The 20140-nt window shown below is 40.8% G+C and overlaps 1 protein-coding gene across 1 annotated transcript; it reads right to left on the reverse strand.

Moving 5' to 3' along the window:
• Nucleotides 1–10210: 10210 nt before the first annotated feature.
• gcdh (glutaryl-CoA dehydrogenase) lies at nt 10211–18200 on the reverse strand. The gene is made up of 12 exons (XM_004071845.3): nt 17922–18200; nt 16518–16633; nt 15899–15931; nt 15670–15810; nt 15514–15576; nt 15229–15399; nt 13569–13698; nt 12790–13006; nt 12600–12703; nt 12372–12497; nt 10761–10921; nt 10211–10692 (listed from the first exon to the last, which is right to left on the reverse strand). The coding sequence occupies exons 2-12, from the start codon at nt 16618–16620 to the stop codon at nt 10619–10621; spliced, it is 1323 nt and encodes a 440-aa protein (XP_004071893.1). The 5' UTR covers nt 16621–16633; nt 17922–18200; the 3' UTR covers nt 10211–10618.
• Between the last annotated feature and the right edge of the window lie 1940 nt (nt 18201–20140).

The raw sequence follows: 20140 nt of genomic DNA on the forward strand, positions 1-20140 counted from the left end.
CTGTGAAGCTGAGTCATAATTCTGGACTTTATGCTGCAAAAAGAATTTCACACAGAGGATTTTATTTTCCAGTTTACCTTCTGATGGTTCCCAGCTCATTTCTAACTTAAGTTATTTATTAACCGGATATTTGGGACATTTCCTACACCGTTTTCCAATTTTAAAATCTGCCGTTTTGGTGTCTTAAAAAAAGGATGAACTAATTTTTTACAGCAGTTCATGAAAAAAAACCTTCATTTTTTCCTTTTTTTCTGGCAGCTGCTCAGTAAGTCTGTTCAGTCTGCGACGGACAAAGAGGAGATTCCAGGAAGGCGGGATTAAAGCTGACCTTTCTGCTGCCTTTTTCCATTTAGATGTTTGTCTCCAACATCAAAACCGTGAATGAGCTTGTTTGAAAGATTAAATCAATTAATTTAAAGGAGCATTTTCCTCCTCTGCCTGAAGGCATCAAACTCCAGGCCTCATTTGGATCCATGTTTGACACTAAAAAGGGTCTCCTCATGAAGCTCAGATAAATAAAAAACACATGCATGAACTTCTTCACACCTTCTCTTCTGTCATTATTTGGAAATGAACTTGTATCGAGCTCCACACAAAAATAGAAAATAAAATTTTATTTAAAATCCAGGCTAACCCTTGTGCTATCCTAGGCACGTTAACGTTGGGAGTTGGGTCATCTAGACCCACAAGACAGTGCGCTGAACCTTTTTTCTTCAATGATTTGTGAACTTCACTGGTGTCCATGGATTACATGAAATCTTTCCACCTTTATCCACCTTTGTCATAGTAGGGAGAACACGTCAATGCAAGGGTGGGGTCATTTGGACCCCATAGGATAGCACAAGGGTTAAACTAGATTTAAAAGAGAACTTCATTTACAAAAAACAAAAGTTTTATTTTTAAAATCCATTTTTCATTGGTTCAAAAATTAGATTTTAACTTTTTTCTTTTCTTTTTATAATATAAATTATTAAAGCTTTAGTTTTGTGTGGAAAACATTTGTTTAAAAAAATATTGTGTTTAAAAATGTGACCATTTAAAGAACCCAATGGTTTTTAACCCTTTATCAACCCCAGTAAAAATATCAATGTTTACATGTGTGCAGAATATGGACTGTAAACCCCAAGATCAAAATGGGAAACACCTCCGAAGGTGGTAGAGAATGAGAGGGCAAAGATCCTGTGGGACTTCCACATCCAGACTGATAGGATGGTAATGGCGAACCAACCAGACATTGTAGTGCTGGATAAAGAACAGAGGAAAGCCGTTGTGGTGGATGTGGCAGTGCCAAGCGATGGGAACATCAGGAAGAAGGAACATGAGAAACTGGAGAAATACCAGGGACTCAGAGAAGAACTGGAGAAAGCATGGAAAGTGAAGGTGACAGTGGTGCCTGTGGTAATTGGAGCACTCGGGGCAGTAACCCCCAAGCTGGAGGAGTGGCTACAACAGATACCTGGAAAGACTTCAGACCTCTCAGTCCAGAAATGCGCAGTGCTAGGAACAGCTAAGATACTGCAGGACCCTCAAGCTCCCAGGCCTCTGGTAGAGGACCCGAGCTTGGAGGAGAAACCACCCGCAGAGGGTGAGAGGGGCGTTTTTATATATATATATATATATATATATATATATATATATATATATATATATATATATATATATATATATATATATATTGCTTATTGTTTTAGAGTAATAAACACAACAATTTTGGAAAAATATGTTTTAAAATTGTGCTCGACCGTTTTAATCAGGAAGTTGCAGAACTAGAATGACCTTTTAACATTTAATTTTTCTTTTTCAGCAACAGCATCTGTCAGGCGAAGCAGGAAAAGTCGATATAGTAATTTCACTCTTTTAAATGTAAACATAAAAAAACTGCATCTGTTGACGAATTCTACATGAACATTTTTAAGGTTAAAAATCAGCAAAAAAACATGAATTCAATTAGCCTCAAACAGAATGACAAAATACAGTACATATATGGCAACATTTAAATGGAAAAGCAACTTGATGCTTCTGTCATTTTAAACGTCCCCCTCCGATCATCTTAAGATCCATTTTCAAAGCACTCCCATTGTTTTTTAAAATGATAACTATGTTGGTTTTTAGCATCAATCTAAAAATGTCGTTTTCTAGGACATAGTTTCTACAGAGCGGCGGGAGTTCAGTTGAAATTTACCTCTGAGTTCTTCATGGGGAACAGCCCCCTTCCTGTCACCCGTAACTGAGAGCTCTCTGTTTATATGCTCTCCCTATACCGCACAGCCCCTCACACCCTCAAGCTAACATTAGCAGTGCAGCAAAAATGGCGAGCAACATTGGAGCGATCCAGCCGCACAGTTCTGATCCAGATTCTAGCTCGGACGAGGAAAACAAAGACGTTCACGGATCTATTTTTCTGCAGGTGGAGGCATCAGAATGGAGCAGAGAGTTTGTGTCCCGCCCAGCGTATTTTCTACGTCACAAATACGATGTTTTTCAATCCGCTTTTTTACCTTCTGCTCCTGATTCACAACAAATTGTATAAAAAAAATTCTCAGAAAAGCAATTTTTAAAATGAATTTTCTTAACATACATCAGAAAAATGCCCCAAGAATCTGTTAAAAACACCAAAAAACACAATTTTCAGCAGAGTGAGTGAGTAAAAAAAAGTCTAAAATGTATTTTTTGTTTCCAAAAGTGACTGAACTCTTCTTGTGACCTGATGACCCACAGATGAAGTGAAAATAATCTGCCGTCTCCCAGCATCTGAGGTGTTTTTGGAGCAATGACCTGAGCCGAGCGGTGATGAAGGCTGCAGGATTAAGGTGTCTTGTCTTGTGCGTGAGCATGTTGAATAGCAGGAACCACGTTAAGTCTTTCCCTAGATCTAATCCATCTGAAAATAACCTTGGAGAACCGTGTGAGGGGGACGCCTCTGTGGCAGGGCTGGAGCCGCAACGGAAACTCTTTTTTTTTTTTTTTCCCCACAGCTTGAGCTCCAAGTAATAAATTCCTAGAAGTGAAAACAACTTTTGCAGCTAAGTCGTTCCTAATGCAGAGTGACTCCTGACTTTACTACTAATCTCGTCACTTAAATGGATTAGAGTGGCACAACAGGTGGACAATCTCCTAATCGAACAGTGCCAGGGTAAACAAGAGTCATATTTTGTTGAATAAAAACTAGGAAAGAGACGTTTCCTTTTATTAAACCCACAGCAACATAATGTGAAGCAGTCTGGCTCAGCAGATCCGCTATTTCTTTAGTAGTTCTTCTCAGGTTTGACCTTTCTGTGAAACGGAGAGCCTCTTGGAATAATGCGGACAAATCCTGGCAGATGAGTCGCAGCAAAGAGGGAAATCCCAGCTGGGGGGGTCAGAGTCAGAACTCCCTGGGGATGCTGACCTCCTTGCTTATGCCTGGGCTCCCCGACAGCATCTGGGGGTTGTGGTTCCCTTGAGAGTGTGGGAAGAAGGTGGGGATGTAGGGGATGGCGGCCAGCAGCAGCGGGCTGGTCTGAGGGCTCTCGTCTGGAGACAGAGGGATGACCACGTCGTCCTGGTCCCACACGTGGAAGGCGTTGTGGGCGAAGGGGTGCACAGAGGGGGGGTGGCCGAAGCGCATCAGCTGAGGGTTGTCGTCCACGTTCTTCTCCTCGTCGCCTGTCGGACCCAGCAAGCACTCTGAAGAAAGCAGACGGTTGAACAGGATAAAGCAGACTTTTCCTGCTGCGCTGGTGGCAGAAACCCGGGACTCAACAAACCTGCAATGTCAATGGCCAGATCTTTGATCAGGTGTCCGACGATGGCGTAGGCAACTCCAACGACCACCAGTGCGGCCATGATCAGGTAGAGCACTCCTTTGGGTAAGGGGATGAGCTCCTTCACCTGGGGCTTGTACTGCTTGTACAGGGGGTCCTCCGTGGATGCCGGGTACCCATGAGTGGAGTTCACGCCAGTGAAGTTAAAAGCATTCATGGCTTCTTCCTCCTAACTTATGACTGCAGCATGCTTCCAGTGTGAGTGTGAAGGTCTTTACGGAGATCCAATACACAAAAACAGGAGAGAAATGAATCATTTTCTTACAACATCATATTTTAAAATACACTATATTTTCTGTTTTTAGCATTTATACGTATACTAGTGGATGGATGTATCTTTAATACAATAGGCAAGTATTTTCTCCCAATTTTTTCACCATGTATTAATTACTTGTCACTACTAACATAAAATCAGAGGAACATGAACCATAGTCCTTTCATTTTGCAAAACTGTGGCTTTAAAAGAGCTTCTAAACTTTGTGTATTAGTCTGTAATCACATAAACAATAACATTAGTTTACATAATGCCACATGTGAGACCATTTATTTATAAAATATTCAAATGACATATGAAGATATATTATTCAATAGTCTGTCTTACCTATAAAAATAAAATTGTAATCTATATATATTTTATGAAAAAAATAATGTTGTTGTTCTTGTTTACCTTTTTCTTTTAAATTCCAAATATGTGGATCTATTTTCTCCGGCGGACGCTCACACTAGCTCCCACAGGTTCAGGTCACAGGTTCCGCTGCTCCGTCCTCCAGCGCCAGCGACGGAATGAGGTGCGCGCGCTCGCTCTGCACTTGTGAGCTCGCGGCTCCTCCCGCGTGGCCAAGCCGCTCGTCGTGTGGTGACGCAGCTGCCTCGCGCGCCAGATCTCCTAATGCTCGGAAAGTACTGTAATTCGTCAAAATTCTGAGTAGAAGTCGCCTCGTGCCCGACAGCTATTCTGGGTTTAAAGCTGCAGAAGTCCACAGGACTTTTACTCTGAAATAGAGCCAAGGAAAATATATTACTGTCTGACGCCATGCTGCTTCTAAAAAGTTATTTCACTTTACACTAATAAAAAAAATAGACTAGAATAAACCCCTTTTTAGTAGCTACATATATCATTAAAGAATGTAAAAACATGTATCTGTCGGTTTGAAAAACAAGCTTTTTACCAGGATTAGATAAAACAAACAATAGCTTTATCATGTGGATGTAGATGAAAGAAATGTAGAGTTGGGAACAACATGGCGATTTCTTGTGGTAAAACCTTACGACCCACTCCAATCAAAATGATGTTTTTAACATGTGCTTGTGGCATTTTCTCATGATTGAGAACAAATATGAAGAAAATCGAACTCAAAATTGCTTTCCAAAGTATTTTTTATTCAAATCACTGTAAATTATTTCGTCTTTGTTTTTCTTCGTCTGAGCTGGAATCGGGCTCAGAACGTTACATCTGGATAGCTCAAGTGGCGGTTTTTCCTATGGACGATGTGGGCAGTCGCCCAGGGCGCCATCTTATAGGGGACGCCCCAAAAAAGAACAAACATTGTCAGTTTTTTATCTTCAGCAGTTTTCCTAGACTAGAGCCGCCCCATTCTCCATAAAGTTAATCAAATTTGCGCTAGGGCGCCCCACTTTCGTGTCAACTTGCTGCTGTCATGACAGGTAGTGGATTTATTCATTCATAATTGATTTCAGGGTTTGTATTCAACTCAAGAAAAAAATAGAACAGAAAAATTTGGACATTTTTACCAGAACCAGCCTTCAAAAGGAAAACACAAACTGATAAGTGTGTTAAGTGTGAACTACCTTACATACTAGATCTTAATTGTAAATTCAACTATACAAGTATATTTTAGTTAAATGATTGATAAAGTAAGATAAATTATATATTTTGTTTTTGTGTTTGTTTGTATGCAGACCTTGAGTTGTTGAGGGTGGGGCTGGAAAGGGGGGTGAGGGTGCCGTCCAGTCTTTCACCCAGGGTGTCAAACTAGCCAGGACCGCCTCTGGATAGCTCCAATATTGCGCACCTTTTTTTTCTCCCACTACTAATGTTAAGTTGGGAGTTTGAGGGGTAGTAATAGCGAAAGAGAGTGTAAACAAAGAGCTCTCAGCAATGGGGAAGAGAAGGAGGGGTGAGTTTACCATGTGCCGACAGTCCCGCCCACATCTCAAAAGTACATTTCTAAAGAAACTACTCCTTTTCTGCAGACTCCATGTCCTAAAGAAACATGTTTTATTGATTTAGGCTAAAAATGGCATAATCCACCAGGAACACCTATTTTACAATAGATCCAAAGATGATTGGAGTGGGACTTTTAGCTTCTTTTTAAAGTTTTAAAACTCAAATAAGCAAAAAGACAAAACGTCAGTGCTCATTTTCGCATTAAACTGCAACTAATTCACCATTTTTATGCAGTGCTTCTGTTTGCTTTTCCTTTGCTTTTAAATATGTCGGTATTTAATTAGAAAAAAGACTTGAGAAAGACAAGATTCTAACTAAAGAAACCAAAGAGAAACCCTAGTTTGTGTCAGTGTTCCCAAACATATTTATTTTTCTATCTATCAGATATGTGATTTGTTTTGATGAGGACAATGCCATGGCTAGACTAAAGGTGATTTGCCACAGCGGGGAGCCTCTGGTGGACTAGCTGGTTGCATCATTTCTGAATTCACAGGAGGATTTTAAAACTCGGAAAATGTGTTTACATAACTGCAGAAGATCCATCTCATTATTTTCCTCCAGCTGCTCATCGGCATGAAACAGCATCTCAGTGAGATTGAGGCTTAGACTTTGACATTCCACTTCAGGATTTTCTAATCTTCTGAAGCTTGTAAAACTGCAGTGCAGACCATCACACCACCATGGTTGACCATGTATTCTATCAATGAAACATCATGTCTGCAGTCGCCTTTTTTAAATTCCATTATTCGGAATTGTAGTAATATTGATGGTTGACTACATGTTTCTTTGAAGATTAGTGTGAAAAAAATACATACACAGTGGTATTAGTTTTTGCAAATGTTCGAAGGTTACAGGACTGTCGGCGTGTCTGCCTGCACCCAGTAAAAAGTATTTTGCTATCCTAGGCACTTATTAGACATTGGGAGTGGGGTCATTTAGACCCACTAGACAGTGCTCTGAACCTTTTTTCTTCAATGATTTGTGATTTTCACGGGTGTCCATGGATAACATGAAATCTTTCCTCCTTTATCGACCTTTGTCATGGTAGGGAGAACACGTCAATGGTCATCTTGACTCATTAGGATAGCCCAAGGGTTACAGTCTCACTCCGATCATCTTTTGATCTACTTTCAAAACGTTCTCAGTGTAATTTTTTTGGCAAGGCCCAGCGCTTAGGGGCAAGGACCAGAACTCACACCACAGGGAATAGGAGACCCCCAGGCTCAGATTTGATGTGATCCCTGGCTTTTAGTCTCACCAGAGAACTCAGGGATCCCTCTCCCTGCGTGGAGAGAGGACTGCTGGGCCCAGGAAACCAGCACCCAGGGAACACGGTCGCCGTTGCCAAGGGCCCAGTATCCCCTACCAAGGATGGGGTAGAGGACAAATGGTCCGAGGTCCCACCTTCCTTGTGAAATGCATGTGTCTTTGTTTGTGAGGGTGTGTGTGTGCATGTATGTGTGTCTGTGTTGGAGTGTATATTCCATTTGGCATCCATTGGAGGGGGACCACTGCCAAGGACAAAGTTTGTGCAGAATTAATCAGAAATGAATTGTTAACAGGATTCTTGACGGGGACCAAGCCTGCACTCATTTCCCATCATCCCTTTGTTTACGTTCTCTCCTGCTTGCTTATAGCCATTCAAGCCAACATTATCGGGGCAACGGAATTTGGCGAGCGATATCGGTTTTGATCCAGATTCCAGCTCAGACGAGTGGAAGACAAAGTCGTTCATGGATCTGGTTGTCTGCAAGAGGATGCATCAGAATGGAGTGGAGCAGGGAGCTGGTGGCTTCCTCTTGTAGGTCCTACATCACACCTACAAGTGTTTTCAAACTATATTTCTTTTGTCTGCTCTACAATCCCAATGATTTGAATAAAGAAATACTCAGAGATGCTATTTGAAGATCAATTGTCTTTCCTCAGAAAAAGGCAGCAAGAACATGTTAAAACACCATTTTCAGTAAAGTAAGTCTTCAAAACCTCATTCACAACCAAAACATCTGGAAGTTGACATGTTTTCTTAACAGTAGTTGAATGAAAAGTCATTTTTAATCACACAAGCCAGTATTTCCTTCGTACAGGACATGCATGACACAGATGTAGACCTCCAGATACATATGCACATATTTTTAAGACAGATTGTTGTACGACAGACCAGATTTTAGTTTCAAATTTGCTTTCGATCCTTTTTTTTCTTTTATCTTTTTGTTGCCCAGAACAACGGCACACCAGAAATAATCTTTGAAATGAGTTCATTTGGTGTATAAAAATGTAACATTTGTCAGTTTAACCCTTGTGCTATCTTAGATGACCCCCCCTTCCATTGACGTGTTCTCCCTACCATGACAAAGGTGGATAAAGGTGGAAAGATTTCATGTAATCCATGGACACCAGTGAAGATCACAAATCATTGAAGAAAAAAGGTTCAGCGCACTGTCTAGTGGGTCTAGATGACCCAACTCCCAATGTTAAAGTGCCTAGGATAGCACAAGGGTTACACATGAGTTCTGTGATCCATTTCAGCTCAAGTGATTTGACAGTTTTTCATTCAAAAGAAAAACGAAATTTGTGTTTTCTGTGTCCAAAAAGGACCTTTTATGTCGTTCGCTAAGTAAGATGTTTGTGTGAGACTGAAAATCTGACATTAAAATGCCTTCTTTAGGATTCAACAGAGCTTTTTCACCTCCAAACGCGCCAGAAAAATTCTGATGTTCTAACGCTGAAGCTGCTGTCACCAACCTGATGTAAACACTGTAAATCCAGATCAGCTCAGCCACTCACACAGAATAATATTCACATTTAAAAGCTGCATTTTCTGCATCATTTAAGACCCATCCTTTCCACAGAGCCCCTGACACATCTATAATCCAGATGATTAGTTCTGATTAAAAGATGCCTAATTACACAAGTGGCTGCTGGTGTCTGCAAGAGAAAATATGAGGGATAATACCAGAGCAGCATGATTCATCATCTCCTTCATCCCTGATGAAGAGGTCCGTTCAGGGTCCGGTTTGTCTCTGTGAGTCACATCCGCTCTACAGATTACCGCCTGCTGCTCGTATGAAAAATGGGATTTGCTTATATAAGTCGGCGTGCGGAACATGACCGGCCACCACGGGGGGATTTGCTGCATTTTAAGTCCTTTCCCTTCAAAAAGTGACAGCGGCACACGTGTGACGAGGCCCCCCAGTACATACATCCACCTTGATGGATTTAAAGAGGGAGGGGCCAAAAGATTATCCGATCAGAACATTTTGTAGTTTATTACTCAGCTAGCTGAGTTAAAGTAGTTTTATGTTTTACTAAGGAATTGGGTAGTAATGAGTTACTTTTACTTAAGTAACTTTTTCTGCTTGGTTACATTTTATAATAATTTGTTCTGATTTTGAACACGTTTACCTGTCCATGATCTGTCATGCATTAAAAAAAACATGTAAATATGAATGAAAACTTACCTTTCCAATAATAACTTTTGCTGGTCCGACAAAATAAAAGCACCAACACAGCTGCAGGAAACATGGTGGGACGTGGACAGATGGGGGGGGGGGGGGTGGGGGGGGATTATTTAGTTGCAGTAAATCATGGCTAGGGGAAAATTGTATATATTTAACAATGGAAAGGTGTCAAAAATTAGGAGGGAATCGGAGTTAAAAAAGAAAAAGAAAGGGATTTTATATTTTGCTGATCCACTCACTCAGTTTTCAAAATATCAAAAAATGATGTCAACAAGTGCATTCATTTTTATCAAGTAACTTTAAGTGTTGGCAATTTTTTTTTATGATTTAGTTCAGTCAAGTTTTAGTCTAAATTATCAAATTGTTTTTTTAATCGGCAATTCTTACTCAATTGTCTTAATGACTATTTTTATAATATTGCTTTGAAGGCTTCTCTTACAGATCATCTCATTTCATAATAAAAACAAAAAAATTGTAAACCTGCTGCCCGGGAACTTACCTCACCTCAAATGCAGCATGGATTTATGGGTAATATTTTAAAACAATATAAGATCACAAGTGGGAGTAAAAGATTCTCTTGTTAAACATGGTGGTGGTCCTATTATAACCTGGGAACCTGCAGCAGCCATGTTTTTAATCAGGAAGAAACCGCCTCCATGTGTGAGGAAGATGAGGCTTGAACGTGCATTTAAACCCTGAGGAAGTCCATTAAGGTTTTCTATGCAATAATGTAAAACCAAATGTCAATAAACAAGAAAACATTCCCTTTTTGTTAAATGTTTATTCATTCAAATTTTTTTGCAAACTTGGAACACTTTAGTGTCAAGAGCCTGTAAAGTGCAAGAATCACTGAACCATTGTAACTGAAAGACTCCTGTTTACATTAAGAACAAAATAGCCTCACAGGCGATCACACACACGCACACACAGACACACACACACACACACACACCAACTGTGATGATGCTGTATAATTTCTGCAAACTATTTATTGTAAAAGATAAAACAAAGAATCTTTTTCGATCCTGCTGTTGTTTGACAGACCTACTTCTACTAAAGCAGCGACAGGCTTAAATCATGGGTTTATCTGTAGTTAAAGTCTGTTTTCAACAAACTCTGCTTTGACTTTAGACCACGGAGGTGAAATCTGAGGCCTGGTTGTCGGCTTCCTACTTGCCCACGGTGAAGGACTGCAGCCCGGTGATGGCTCTGCCCAGGATCAGGGCGTGGATGTCGTGGGTGCCTGCAGGAGGAAGCAGACGTCAAGCAGCTGCAGGCGGTGGAGGAGAGACTCTGCCGCCTCTCCTTTACCTTCGTACGTGTTGACGGCCTCCAGGTTCATGACGTGGCGGATGATGTGGTACTCGTCTGCGATGCCGTTTCCTCCCAGCATGTCTCTGGCCTGCCGGGCGATGTCCAGCGCTTTGCCACAGCTGTTCCTCTTCAGCATGGAGATCATCTCCGGCGCCGCTCTGCACGCAAACGGCGAACACGGAGATTAGTTCCAACGTGCCGCGCAGAGTGGGATCAAATCAAAACATTTTTGTAGGACCCACTGGAACAATAGTGAGAAGTTGATACATTTGGCACTGAAACGGACTGGAAAACCTGCCAGCAGTAGCTGGGATAGGCTCCAGCAACCCCGAAAGGGAGTCAGCGGGTTCTGAAGATCAATGGATGGCATCATCGATATATTCTACTGTCACGTGACACACTGGCGCATGACGACAAAATAATCCCATTGAGAGGAATCCCCATTCACAGCTAGTTTGGTTCTTTGATGTATTTTTTTTTTCACATTGCTGGAATAATTTTAATTGCGTCTAAAATGTTGCTGTCTGTCTCACGTGTTTTAAGTTAAAGTCCCATTGGTAATTTGTTCTCCCCACCTCCTGGGGGGGCGGTGAGCTGCAGACACAGCTGCTCAGAAACCATCTACCCGTGACCCCTCCCCCGGGTCAGTGCCGTCCAGAAAAAAGGTATTTAGAAAATGACGTGTGAAAAGGTACTTTCATTACATATTAATAAACCAAAGAATTTATAAAATCTATAATAATTCTATTATATTATTATTATTATTATACAGTGCAAAAAGAATGAAAGGCAGAAGTTTTTTGCCATTATGGTGGATTTTTACAGGTGTTGCTTACCTCAGTGTATTTGTATGTGTGGTAGAGGGAGTTTTTTTTTTTCATTGTACATCACTTTGAGGTGTTTTTAATAAGAAAAAGGTTTTGTTAGTTAACTTTTAGGCTTGGATCATAAGCATTTCCAACCTCAGTTACATAGATTCTGGCATGTAGGTAAAATAAATAAATAAATAAAATAAATCACAGATATTCAGAAGCTGTTACCACTTGACAACAATGTGTTACTTGTAACACTAAAAGGCGCAGTTCTTACAGTATTCACAGATTAATCTTTAGAGACATTAAATATTGAAATAAATCATTTTCCAAGCTTATATTTGAGCTGTGTTTTGGGAAAATCGGTTAAAAAATGAGGGAGCTAGCCTGATTTTTGCCCGTCTTCAACTGGAACAGCAGGTTTCTGTTGTCGGGACTGAATGTGTGGCAATGGCGCCCGCGCGCGCACGCCACTGTGTGTAGCAGCAAATAGGCAAGTGCCAATCCAGTGATATATGTCGATGGTGGGTATGTTTGAATGATTGATGGTTTTTCCATCGCCGCTCACTGGAATTGCTCACTAAATGGTGGTGGAGCCACTATTGTTCCCACCGTTTACAACTGGTGCTATGTTCACACCATCTCTATTATCAGCTGTTCTGCCTTTTTGGATTTAAAACTCCTGGGAGAACCTGCTGGAGTTCGTCTCAGTGTCAAAGCGAGCAGATTCCCTCCCCAAAAAATTCTTATTTCACGAATGGACTGGTGCAGCCTTAGATCACAAAGGTTCCCTCACTTTTTCTCATCGATGAGTCTGCCCAGCTGCAGACAGGACTGCAGACCCACAGTGATCTCCGTCAGCATGTCGGCCATCTTCTTCTGGATCAGCTGGTTCCTCGCCAATGGAACGCCAAACTGGATTCTGGTTCAGGAAACAGACAAGTGAATCTTCTTGCTCCATAGTCATCCACTGCAGCAAACATGGATATCTCTGTGTAAGACAATAAAAAGAAGTGCTTTGGACCTGTCGAGCGTGTACTGACGAGCAGCATGGAAGCAGAACTCGGCTGCACCCAGAGCCCCCCACGCAATGCCGTAACGGGCGTTGTTCAGGCAGCCGAAAGGACCCTGAGGGAAACGGGAGGGAAACTCTTCCAGTGGAACCTCATTCAAACCTTTGAAAAGATCCTCTTGAATGGAAAAGATGCGCTCACCCCCAAGCCTGTGACTTTAGGCAGCAGGTTCTCCTCGGGGACCTCCACCTCATCCATGAGGATCATTCCTGTGGCTGAGGCTCTCAGAGAGAACTTCCCCTCGATCTTCGGCGTGGAGAAGCCCTTCATGCCGCGCTCCAGGATGAAACCGCGAACTTTTCCATCCTCGCATTTAGCCCAGACCACCGCGATGTCCGCCACTGGAGAGTTGGTGATCCTGAAGGAAAGTGTCATGTTATGGTTAGAGTTGTCTAGGTGTTAAGCTGGTGAAGAAAAGAATGCTCAAAACGGTTGAAAATCTAAAAAAAAAAATAGCAGAACTACAAGAACTTTTCTGGAAAACTTTGTTCTGAGAAATTGAGCTCAAGTACATAAAGGGGCTAAAATTAAGGGAGGTACAGGCCATTTAATAGGAACTACGACTGGAGAGCTCCACCAAGTGGACAAATTCTTAATTACAGTCGTTTCCTAAAGTGTTTCTGTGAAGGCTCTTCATCATCCACATGGTTCCATAAAAGAAAAAGGTTTTCATTTGGACTTAGTTTATAAGTTTTTCTTTAGGAAATACATTCTACAACTCCTTCATCATGAAAACATGACTGTTTTTCTCATTATTCTGACTAAACGTCACTTAATACAATCTAAATCCATTTAATGAGATTTAAATCAATCAATCATGGAATCAGATTGGAGAAGGACATTATTTATATGTTTATTATGCAAAAGATCAGTGAGGATTGGGCTTAATCTGTGATCCACGCTGGCAGAGCAGGACTCACCACGTCTTTGAGCCCGTCAGGGAGTAGGTGCCGCTGGAGGGGTTGTACTTGGCTCTGGTCTCCATGCCGCTGGGGTCACTGCCGTGGTTGGGTTCGGTCAAACCAAAGCAGCCCAGGATTTCCCCACGAGCTGAAGGGGACAGACAGCACGAGATGTGGCGTCAAAATGGGATTTGCACTCATGGAAAGCACAAGAGTGAGTTAAAATGTACAACTTCTTTACCAATAAATTACAACTTTATGTAAAACGATTTCTAAGAATCTGTACGAACCTGTTCTAGAAGCAAATATGCACAAAAACAGCAACTATAAAGGATAAACTTGACCTCATTCTGAATCTCTACAGTTGGCTGAAGAAGACTTCACAGAAAAAAAAAACCCAATCAAATCACCGTGAGATATTTCAAAAGCGTTTTTAGCCAAAAGTAAATAAAACCTCTCATTTTCTAGGACATAACTTCTGCAGGGCAGCAGTAGTTCATTACAAAGTTGCCTCTGAGTCGTGGGTGGGAGCATTGGTGTGGAAACACCGACCCTCTTCCCCTCCCCGCTGCAGAGAGCTCTCTGTTTACATTCTCTTTACAGCCTCTCACGACCCCAACCTAACATTAGTGGTGTAACAAACATGGTGAGCCGTATCGGAGAGATCCAGCTGTACGGTTTAGATCCAGATTCAGTTCAGACCAGGAAAACAAAGACGATCATGGATCTGTTTGGATCAGAATGGAGCGGAGCAGGAAGACTGGAGTCATTCAACGTCACAAATACCAGTACTCTATTTTGAAAAACGACATTTTCTCATCTGCTCCTGGTTCACAACAATTTGAACACTAAGGGATGCAGTTTGAAGCTCATTGTCTTTATACATGACCTCCATCATCAGAAAAAAAAGCCACAAGAACACGTTGAAAACACCAAAAACACTATTTTTCTCAGAGTGAGACTTCCAGATTGAAAGACAGAAAGCAGCTTTGTTAGAAATATAGTCTGAATGCCAAAACTCAACAGATTTGAACTTAAACATCATATTATCTCTACAGGAGCTTTCAGCATCTTTATGAGTTTATGAGGGATACAGTCCATTTCATGTAAAGACACAACGTAAAGGAAAGCATGGTTACCACTGATTATTGCATTAAAACCAATTTGGATCCGTATCCTCTACAATTTGAAATACTAAAGGCGAATAAGTGAATACGTTTCTATGCAAATATGTGAATGAAAAGAGGCTTTCACAGCGGAAACAGCAGAGTTTATGGCAATCGACTTTATTTTATCTGGGACTACAAATTTATTTGACTAATATAATATAGACAAACACAAATTCTTCCGATTGCTCTGCTTTTCATCTCTTTTGCATCCTGGTCTAAAACTGACTGTGGATACTTTCAAACAAATGGATGTCATTTAGTGTTTGGATTAGTGCTGCGAAACCAGAGATGCAAATAGCAACGTTTTTTTATTGATACAAACTATAGAAAAGTGGCTTAAATTCATAAAATCTGTTTTAGATTTTGAATCAGGTGTAGAAATAAAGATCAAGTATCGCAAGTCGATGCAAACTGGTCTCCTCAGATGTGTCTGCTTGAATTGTTTTAGCTTCCATGCAGGTTTCTTTGGAGCGATTTGGACATTAAACTGAAGGTGAAAATGCTCTTACCCAGCCTGGGAAGGTACTTCTGCTTCTGCTCCTCTGTTCCGTATGCATTAATGGGATGCATGACCAGGGAGGACTGAACGCTCATCACTGAGCGGTAGCCACTGTCCACTCTCTCCACCTCTCTGGCAATCAAACCGTAGGCGACGTAGCTCGTTCCCGCACAGCCGTAACCTTAAAATGTGTGGGGGAAAAACAGAGCACAGATCATCAGATGTTCCCCATTTGTTAGTGTTAATATCATAAGATAATAAAAAAACAGTTCCTCTTTCATGTGATCAAACTGACCTTTGATGGTTGGGCCAAGGACCCCCATATCTCCCATCTCTGACACTATTTCTCTGTGGAAGACTGGAATAAAAAAATGACATGTAGGATGAACACGTCACCTCTAAATGAAAGTTCAGAGTTTAGATAGGGAGGTAAAAAGAGATGCTCTTTCACCTTCATGTCTGTTTGCCATCAGGATGCGAGGCATGAGCTTCTCCTGGCAGTAAGTCCGAAACGAATCCCTGATCATGACCTCCTCCTCCGTCAGCTGGCCCTCGAGGTCCAGCGCATCACGCCAGTCGAACTGGACCTTAGCTGCCACAAAATCAGGACAAGACCAGCTTCAGAATCTCAGTGCAACCAAAAAGACCGTCAAAAAGGATTTTTCTGGATGTATACTCACGCGCCTTAGCCTTCTGTTCAAACTTCTCTGCATCTGTCCAATAAAAAAGAAGAATTTCTATCAAAATACATCGATATCAAACCTTTAATTTGTATCACAGAGCAGTAAATGTAGATTTTGCGTTCAAATGTGATTTAGATTTTACTCATTTTTTTAAAACAGGACCAAAAAACGCCACCACCTCAGCTGTCGTGGATTTATGGATTACAATCTTCTTCAACTCTATTTGAGGAACCGGAAATGCAGAACAAATATGTGGGAGGAGCCACGGAAAGTGCTGATGATCAGATCTCTGCTTCATGGTCTGAATACCAAGTAAACAATCCCACAGGTTTGCAGCAGATACCAACACAACGCAGCTATAATATGGTGGTGAATGAAGTACAGTGCACCTAAATGAGCTGAAAGCCCTGATCATGGCTGTGGTTCACCCGTAGTTTCAGAACACTCCCCCTTGACAGAGCAAACATCGCATTTTCCCCTCGTTTCTAAGATTTACTCAGTAACTTTCAAAGTGGTCTTGTTCTCCCGTAAGTTGTTGAAATCTAAAAGATTCATCAAATCAGAGTAAAAAAAGGTTCCCCTCTGCAGCTCCTGTAACCGGATCAGGGTGACTGACCGTGCCGGGTGGCCGCCGCCGTTCCTTGAGCTCTGCAAGCGGAGACCAGAGCGCATCTGTGAGGACGGACCAAGAGACGGTGCACAGCGTTTCTCAATGCCATGACAACAAAGAACCTGTGGCAGAGTGAGAACAAACACTACCTTCAATAATGTTTCTTATCAAGAACTTTGGGTTCAACCAGTCCACAACACAAACAGGTGAAAACTGTTAGAGACCACATCCAGCATTTTTAGTGGATAACATATCCCACACACAAAAAAAACTTGTGTTAATCCACCTCATACATACACCAGGTGGGACTAATTTTTTTTTCTACAGTCATAATGTGACCCTGTCACGGAGTTGGCAAATAAATCTTTGTACGGCTGAAAACCGCACCAAAAAGAAAAAACGAGTAAAGTCCAGCGTTGCTCCAACTATGATGCAGCTGTATGTGACGAATACCAACAAAGGCTTCCACAAGACGCGGGCGTTGTGTTTATGTCCGACTAGCTAATTAAATGTTTAATTATTTCCATATATTGTGACAATCAATTCAAATCTTTGGTAGATATTGGCTTGAAAAGTTAAAAAAAAATGAACACACAAAGTACAGTAATGAACAGTCAATTGTGACATGTTTCAAGGATATGTATTATTTTATCAGTATTTTAGGAGGATTTAATTATTATGTTTTCCATGTATTTAAAGGATTGCATTACCTCTGCTGTCTTCAGCCTATTTGAGAACCACTACGGTATAGTCCAACAACCAGCCAATGACAATAGCGAAAAATATTTTTTTCTGTTTTAGTGTCAAAGGTCACGAAAGGGACAAAGTCAAGATCAGCAAGACTCATAAATGAATGAATAGAGAAAGAAAGAACAACCGGAAACTAACTCGGAAACTTCCGGATGTGCTCAAGGTTTTTCAAAATATCTCTAAAAACACAAATCTGACGAAAAATAATAGCACAAACAGCAAAATGTCTCAAGACCGATCCCATAAGAACGAAAGTGATCAAATAAAATCAATTTGAATACAAATGAAAAAGAAGAATTAAGACAGAAATATAAACCCGCAAGCAGTTAGCGCCATCGGTCTTAAGACAGCAAGAACCAGAAGTTACAATTTATAACTAAATAAACGATTTAACATTTTCATCTCCCTCGTACAAGTGTGAAAGCGTCGAAACAGTGTCGACAAACCAAACAACCACGACAGTTCAGCCGAGCTTGTAACAGCAGTGATGCTAGCTTGGCTAACCTGTGCAGTTAGGTAACTGTACCCGGCTACATGCTAACACCTGGTTTAGTAATACATTGGAGTGGATTTCATAATGACTAGAAATACAAAAGGCTGAATTTTTGTCAATATATAATACATAATACGAAAGTAACGAGCATATAGGCGGGTTTTTACCTGACTTAAGTGGACGAAATATCGCAGACTGAGCTCGTCGTCCCTCGTTACTTTTTAGTGAAGCGACGTCAAAACAGATAGCTACGTCATCGCGTAAGGACAAAAAACTTTCAGTGACTGTGGTCTAAATCTAAGCTAAATATACAATTTTTGTACATGAACGAAATAAAAAGAATCTTTGAATTCCTATATATATTTTATTTATCGTATTCAATGTATAAATTCATCAAATATGAAGACGAATTACTTTAAAGGAGTCGAGCTGCATTTGACGATTCTGATTGGCTGATAAGTGGGGGCGTGTCTGTCTGTTTTGCTCAAGCTCCCAAAATAAAAGTCCAACACACAAGGAAACCTCCAAGCTTTTGTTACTTAACACGTTTTTCATTTAACACTAAAAAATAAAATCCAAAACACCAATACAACTGTATACTGGACAATTATCACTGTTGATCACTAGATGGTGTGCGTCATTTTCTGTTGTCCAGAAATTTGATTCAATTAAGGAGCAAAACATTTGACAGAATTTTATTTTACAAACAACTACTTAGTATTGGTGTGTTTACATTTAATAACATAACAGACACAAGCAGTCACAAGCAGTTGATTTTTTGTTTTAATTGTTAATTAGTTATTATTATTAATTGTTTTAAGTGCTATAAATTGTAATCAAATGTAAAAAAAAAAAAACTCTAAAGATTTAAACTTTGAGATAACTTTTCCTTTAAAGTTTCTTACTAAATTATAAGAAAAATCAGCAGCTGGATGGGCCGCATGCATGAGTGAGCAGGATTCATTTCCACGACAAGCTTACTCCAGTGTGGGTCCCCAGGAGAGACCCTTAAAGCTACTGCCTAACTATGCCACCACAGGGGGGTACATCATCCAGGCCAGGCCGAAAGGTGAACAACAACTACATCATTGGACAATTTGTCCTTTTGTAAAATGTTGCTGTTTGTTAACATCTTAAATTAGAGATGTATGACGCAATGCCTAAGCGTAAATAAGTATTGGACATCCTGACTGGGTACTTGGGGGTCTTAGTTAAATGTGTCGACTTTTTCTGGAAACTTGAGTCTGTTTTATAGATTATAGTTGTTATTTTGCTTTTAAGATTGAGTATGAGAATGTGTAGTTGTGTGAATCTGACCCTGTGATGAACTGGTGACCTGTATTGATTGCACCTTGTCTTTTTCCTGAGGACCATCAGGGTGGACTGGAGTCATCAAAAATGGATTGCTTTTAGGACCCAAACATGGTGGAGCCAAGACAAGATTTGGGGTTATTTAAGGATACTGAAACTTAGGTGCAAAGCAGCAATGATGAAAGCGGCTTCTATGGTTGCCACATCTGCAACTTAATTGAAAACAGCATGCTTTTAGCAGTCAGAAACAATTTCTTAAGTTTACTAGTTCATTTGTGTCATTGATCCATTCCCACTCTTCTGGATGATGTTCTTAGAAACACTTAGAGTAATGTGTTGAGCGTTTAATGCCCCTGTCAGCCTTCCAGCAGTCAACAAACATCAGCTGACAGATAAGACAGAGCTTAAAGTTGATCAGTCCCACGTCCACCTTGCTTTTGCTTCACCTACAGAACATTTCACCACTGTTTTTCCATCTCCAATACATGTCCTGAACAACTCTAATGTTCTTTCATCCAAACCACACAGATCCTCTCTCTGTTTTCTGTCAAAGACTGTCTCTAGTTCTGCAAAAAGACAATGTGACTCCTTCTGACTCTTCTCCAGAAACATCATTGAAGCTAATTTTGCATCTGTGGTTCTCTTTCTCTACATGAAAGTATGCTGTTGCTCAAAATTGCTCACTGCTGACCTCAGTCTGGGTTCCACCGCTCTTTCCCATAATGTCATTGTGACTCATCAGCTGGTTTCTTCTGTAATTTCCACAACTTTTTTTCTCATTCATCAGATCTCCAAAGTTCTCCCTCCATCTTCCCATCCCACTTGTAGAATCTGTCAAAAAATTTCCCTTCCTGTCTATGTTCATTCTAACTTGCTGCACATCTTTCCACATCTCCTCATACGCCCTTCGTTTGCCCTTAACCACATACTCCAGGTGCAACATCTCCTTGTACTCATGTCTTCTGTTTTTTTAGTGTCTCACTTTTTCTAAGCTAGCCTTTTCTTCTGAACTCGCTCCTGAACTTCTTAATTGCACCACGGGAATTGCTTTCCCCTCTCCAAATGAAACACCGAG

This window comes from Oryzias latipes, chromosome 8 (assembly GCF_002234675.1).
Source record: "Oryzias latipes chromosome 8, ASM223467v1".
In the NCBI taxonomy this organism is placed as follows: Eukaryota; Metazoa; Chordata; class Actinopteri; order Beloniformes; family Adrianichthyidae; genus Oryzias; species Oryzias latipes.